At 36.7% G+C, this 6,118-nt stretch overlaps 1 protein-coding gene across 1 annotated transcript; it reads left to right on the top strand.

The window, feature by feature from the left end:
* The first annotated feature begins 1,606 nt into the window (after positions 1-1,606).
* Positions 1,607-5,898, top strand: LOC142355508 (uncharacterized). Its single transcript, XM_075407646.1, has 2 exons — positions 1,607-2,576; positions 4,064-5,898. The coding sequence occupies exons 1-2, from the start codon at positions 1,647-1,649 to the stop codon at positions 5,114-5,116; spliced, it is 1,983 nt and encodes a 660-aa protein (XP_075263761.1). The 5' UTR covers positions 1,607-1,646; the 3' UTR covers positions 5,117-5,898.
* The last annotated feature ends 220 nt before the right edge of the window (positions 5,899-6,118 follow it).

The following is a 6,118-nucleotide window of genomic DNA, read 5'->3' on the forward strand; positions in this document are numbered from 1 at the left end:
TTTTAACAGCTGCGAAACCGTATCTCGCAAAATTTATCAGGTTTTTTTTGTATTTTTGTTGTTTCTCGTTCTTTTTATTGTTGTACGGCATATTCCTGACTATCAAAGTCTTTAATTGCTTCTATGCATGTTTAAATGAATCTATTTACTGATTTTATTTTATTTTAGTGGTTTGAAGGACTTTCAATATCCTTTTAAAGGTCAATTTATTTGTACTTCCCAAGTTTTTTTCTCATTGTTAAATTGTTTGTGAAAGTTTGTTCTGTCAGGATTTGTTGTTTTCGTGGACGTCTTTGTCACTGCTGTTATTTCTGTCAATTTTTTAGCTTGTTCTCTGCAACTACAGGTCACATCCTGCTTATAGTGAATCAAGATCCATTCTTTACATTTTATATATCTCTTTAATTTCAAATAACGGTCTCTTTGCTTTAGTACTACGCATTTTCATAAAATTGTAATTTTTGGATATTTGCCCATTTCAGTTTTTCGGTTCCTAGTCAATATTACAACAATCGAGTGGCCGTACAAAAAATGCGCAATTGATGATTTTTAGTGCTCTGTATGAATAGTTTATGGGTTTGACAGTTATGACACCGCTTTTTAAAATTTAATTTTTTCTAGCCTTTTCCGTTCATTTTGTAGTTGTGTGACATATATTGGATAATCACAGATCCCAAATGCTTTCTATGAGGTATAAATTAAACCTGTTTATGAGCCTGATTGATATGTATTGGTTTCAATCAGTCTGAAATCGGCTGTTTTCAGAAAATAGAAACGTAGTTTTGAACTTTGCTCCTTTTTGTTCTTTGTCGACCTGTTACCGAGTCTTCTTACTGACATATCTTCTTTATATTTTCTTTAATGAAGTAGAGGTTAATTTGCGGAGTTCATGTTTATCTGATTGCTTTTCATTTCGTTATTAAGTTTTTCAATATATAGACATCGAGTTTGTGTCGTAGTGCTTGCTATTATTTGATTTTTATTTTTGTCTTGTCCAGTATTCTCCTTAATGGCAAGTCTCATCGGCCCTCTAATGCAGTATTTTTTTCATTTGGTTGTTTGTTGAACGATATGTAAAGGTTTGAAGTTTTCTATCTCTTCCTCATTTGGTAGATGATTAAATCTAAACGTGGATTAGCGCTGTCGGATCATTTTGTGGAAACGCACATTACCGAGCCTCTTTGTTTTTTCTATATCAAGAAACAGTTTATTTTACCGGTGCAAATTACTTTGAAATAGAGGCACATGAACTGCTAGTAAGTTTTCAACCGGCCTTTCTGGTAAATTACAGTTTAGAAGCTCTTTCCTTGAACTTATAGAAGTTTTCGGAAGAAACAAATGGTAAGCAAGTCAGAAACTAATTTAATCTTTATTCTCTTACCATTAAAGTGAGTCGTGTAAGGGCATTTAGGTATAAAAGGTCTCTACATATACATTAGTATTTCTCACTTTTCTCTACCTTTTGTTAGATTTGACATCACTTAATTCGAACAAATAAGAGCAATTATATTTTTCAAGTCTTCACTGCTGTTTAAATTCCATTTGAATTTGCTCAAAAATGGGCTGAAAAGTGTAATTGAGTTAACATTGCCTTTCTTCCAGATAAAACATGTAGCTCTTAGACGTCGTACGAATTTACAGCTCTTATGATGTCATTGACAGCCGAAGAGTTCAGTCACGTATTGGCACTTTTCAAGTGCAAGACTAAGAAGCTTAAGAGCAACGAGCCAACGCCTTCCAATGGAAAACCCTCTCAGAACCAGTCAGTTCCGGTCTGTTCAGACCAAGCGGGACGACTTAGTGACCTGTCCAGTAGTTACACAGCTTTGACAAAATCCCAGGATGTCGAAAAACGATTCCTAGTAAACCCAGTCAGTTGTCAATTCTGCTCGAAGCAGTTCCAGACCAGACAGATGTTACGTCAGCATTTTCTGTATCGTCACGCAAGTGCAGGTATAAAATGTCCGGAATGCTTTTTCATTGCCAAGTCACAAAAAGACCTTGAGCAACATAAGTGCAAAGTGAAACAAGTTTTAGACTGCGACAAATGCGATGAGAAGTTCAGAAGCAAGCGAGATTTGATGATTCACCAGAAAATTCATGACGTCAAATATAGTTGTACACATTGTGAGAAAAGTTTCAGTGACATGAATCGACTCAAAAAGCATGTTAAAGATTGTCACGTGGATGGAGGCTTTGTCTGCTCAACGTGCAGTGAACGATTTTTCTGTAAAGAAAGCTTTTCCTTCCATATTAAATACGCCCATTTAGAAGACAAGCCCGTAAAATGTAGTCTCTGTCCTAAAAGTTTCAAAAATATGAAGTATTTAAAAGTGCACGCTAATTTAATGCACAAAAAGAAGAAGACCAAAGTGAAGAATACAGCCGATTCGAGGTATCAAGAGCAATTGATAAGAGCGAGGACAATATTAGCCAAGAAGATTGCAAGTAATAAATTAGTCTCTTCAGAAGAACAGGCACCGATCAAGTTCAAAGCCAAATGTCCAGACTGCCATAAGATTGTCAATTCAGCAACTACACTCTACGCACACAAGGTCCTCCACCAGAACCCAAAGGTACCACCCACATTAGACAAATTAGAATCATCATGTCAGTAATGAAACAAGTAGTGTAACTGGGCTTCATATTTCAGACATTTTTCTGCAAATAGTCTGTCTTTGTGAGCTGCTTCATTTTGGCTCTCATAGTACAAATACTGTCTCTTTTCTATTCCATAATGTCCTTGGTGTAAGTTTTCGGGCGAGCTTAAATGCTCAACTTCTTTTGAAGCAGATCCGATAAAGTTTTTTTTTCTGTGTGCTTTTCGCTCGCAAGTCGAATTAAAGTATCGAGGTTTTAGTTCAATTGAGCCTGTAACTACTCAATTTCTGTTTCTACTCATTTTTTTCTTAGCTTAAATAGTTCCCCGATGCTATGTTGTAGGTTTTTATGCTATCTAAATGTTTTCACACCACTTTTGATAGTTAGTAGGCGTTATGTCATAAATTGTAAGCTTTTAACTATTAATTTGATATCGGATTTTCGGTCTGAAATTAGGTTTGAATGTAAATTATTTATCTTTTTGATGCGTTTTATTTGTTTTTGACGACAATAACTTAACAAAAACATCAAAAAATTTGAAAAGTATTGACTAATTTTAACAGATCTTCTTAGTTTTCTTCCAATTTTGATCACATTTGAAAACTTTTATGTGGCGACGTTTTTCTTTTTTCCTTGCCTTTTTTATTTTAAATTCCTGGGTGCTTAGTTGCTGAGTTCAAATTTGAGGCGCAAGGAGATGGGTTTGCAAATGCTAACTTTTATTTCCATTTTCGTAAGCTTGTGGTGTCTTCTGCCCATAGTTTATTGCGTGGCATAATTAAGGAGAATCGTAGCGTATAGGTCTTAATTTGAGGCAAATTTTTAGGCGTCCTTTCGGAATAAATGTTTTTACTGCAACTCTGATTCTGAAACAGTTTCTTTTCTTTCAAACAGTTTCTTTTCTTTCAATTTTTTTGTTCCTGCTTGATCATTATGTAGTTCAGATGTTTTCTGTATAGGAATTAGTCGCCAGATCAGAGTTCGAAGAGTTGTGATGAAAGAGATAAGTTGCTTTTTAGGTAAAATTTCAGATGTTTGTTGTTTCTGATAGTTTTTGATTAGGTTTTTAGTTTAGCTCGTCTTTGCTCTTCCTTGGCTCCAGATTGCTGTGTATGAAGTTTCAGGGAGTTGACATGTAACAGCTGCATTCAGCTAAAACTTGAAATCTTAAGTGTTGCAAATTTTTGCCTGAACAATTTTGTTCATTCTTGATTAACAAACAAACAATTTCAGAAGTTTTAACCAGCTCTACTCAATTGGCGGAAGTTTAAAAAATTAATAGTCGAATGAAAAATGCTGTGAAATCCATTTTAAATCTTGTAGCCCACATAAGCTCTAATAATAAGCCCCCGTTAGTCGTTTCAGAGCAATTCATCATGTCTTAATCGGTGATGATTTGTTTTGATAGCTGTCGTTACTCTTTCTGATTTGTCAGCCAATCTTGCGAAGTTTTCATGTTTAGGTCTGCTCCAAATGCAAGGCAGAGTTCGCATGGACGTGGCACATGAAGAAGCACGAGAGAATATGCAACGGAGTTCCCTCCACCAGGATGCTAAACAAGAAAAGTAAGCCATACGAATGTTTTCTCTGCAATAGAAGGTTCACTAATGGATCCGAACTGACGGACCACATGCGTGACCATGCTAAACATGATTTTGGAATCGGAACCACGTTGCAACACGATGATCAGGATGGTGACGAAGATGTCGGTGATGACCTTGACGACGTTGACCAGGGCATCAACCACGATGACGATGATGAAAACGAAGGTGATGATTTGATTCCTACCTCACAAAGTCCCAGCTCACAAAATCTTTCCGAAGCCGCCAATTTCACTGACCAAATAGATACGTTGAAATCTGACGAAAGACCAGAATCGGAATCGACGAGTGTCTCGTCAAATGGAACTGAAATTCCGAATGGTTCATCCTACGTTTACAGCAGTCAATATAGCTCAGAAATGAGTGCAGTATCACATGCTCCTCATTGGTTAGATATTCGAAGTCGAATGGAAACGCCGATAGATTTTGATGAGCGGATCCCGGGTTATTTAACTGTTCCTGGAAGCATGCGCTCACTCGCAGACAGTCAGCTAGTTCGAAATCAGTACCAAAACTACCAGGCCGAAAATTCTATACCGACTTCCACAGGTCCGGCCCAAACATGCAATACTTCAATGGGTCCTGAACAACCGACAAATCCTGCAAAATATGTGTTAGAAAAGAGTTGTTTTCCGAGATACGAGTACGCGCAGACTTCTAACAAAGATACGACTAACAACAGAGCTACATCAAATACGTGCAGTAATATTGTGACCTCAGAGCAGCCTGGACCGAACATTGTCACTTTCTCAACTCTAGAAGATAACTTGGATTCCGTGCAGGGTATCCTGAATGAGATGTTTGACACTGGCGGCCCAATTTCCCCCATTAGTGATTCGTGTCTCAATACTCCCTATGCAAACAGTCTGCTTTTATTAGATGATTCTTTCGTAGTTCCTCATGACATGCTATAGTTTGCAGTTGCTTCAAACGAACTAACACCCCCACCCCCCACCTCAATTATGTGACATATAGTAACGTTAAACATGCTGTCATTTGCAGCATCTTTGAGTTTGTAGTGTTTAATTGCTCTCGAACGAAGTTTGAAGCAATTATTGTTCAGGTGTGTTGCTTAACCTTTTTTGCGCTTTATTTTAGAACATTTTTTGAGCATTCTTAGAACATTCAGTGACCCATAAACCAATTCTAAGCTACACCCTCTCTAATTTAAATTGCACCCGAGAGCAATTCATCCAACCTTCGCTGGTTTATTAAGGGTTTATTAAGGTTCGCAGGGCTGTTTTGAATTTCTTGAAAAGGAGATGTAATTAATAGATATCCATCATATGTTTACCAGCTGAGATATCTATTATAAATGGTCTGTTTGTTACATAATAGAGACATCTGAATTTGACAGAGAACTTTTTCCAACAAATTTTGTTCCAGTTTCCATGTTTTGCCTATTAGGACAGCTTTATTTTGCTACTTTAAACAGACGTCTCACTGGATTAGGGTGGGTTAATTTTATCCTTCCCAGAGCATAACTGTAAAATGCACCTAAAATTGTCATGTAGTTGTCAATTATTTTCAATTGCCATTTGATTTCATCTTCAGTCCTATTTTAATCGCACATCACTAGCAGCGATCGTTTGAAGCAACTGTGAGCTTAGAATGTTGTTTTGTATATCGGAAACAATAGTTATGTTATGCATGACATAGTAATAATTTGATTGAACGCAATTACTAGCACACTCGATAGTCTTTAAGTTCTCTCCATGCATTAGCACCTGAAGGAAGCTATGATGTTTTTCTATTCAAGATGCCCATGATTGGATCAGTTCTTTCAGACCAAATCTTAAGTATTGTGTATCAAATGTGAACTCTCAATAACATTCTTTACAAAAGAGGCAAAACAGTGGCAATATTTGCAACCACATAAAGTTCCCACCCATCTTATTTTATAACGCGGGTGAAAG

The sequence above is a fragment of the Convolutriloba macropyga genome, chromosome 2 (assembly GCF_964194025.1).
Source record: "Convolutriloba macropyga chromosome 2, txConMacr16.3, whole genome shotgun sequence".
NCBI classification, from domain to species: Eukaryota; Metazoa; Xenacoelomorpha; order Acoela; family Convolutidae; genus Convolutriloba; species Convolutriloba macropyga.

What these genes read in the sequence shown, in the direction of transcription:
- LOC142355508 (XM_075407646.1), top strand. Translation starts at nt 1,647, where the DNA reads ATGATGTCATTGACAGCCGAAGAGTTCAGTCACGTATTGGCACTTTTC. An exon ending in TCCTCCACCAGAACCCAAAG is followed by an intron (nt 2,577 to 4,063) that starts GTACCACCCACA and finishes TTTCATGTTTAG; the next exon opens with GTCTGCTCCAAATGCAAGGC.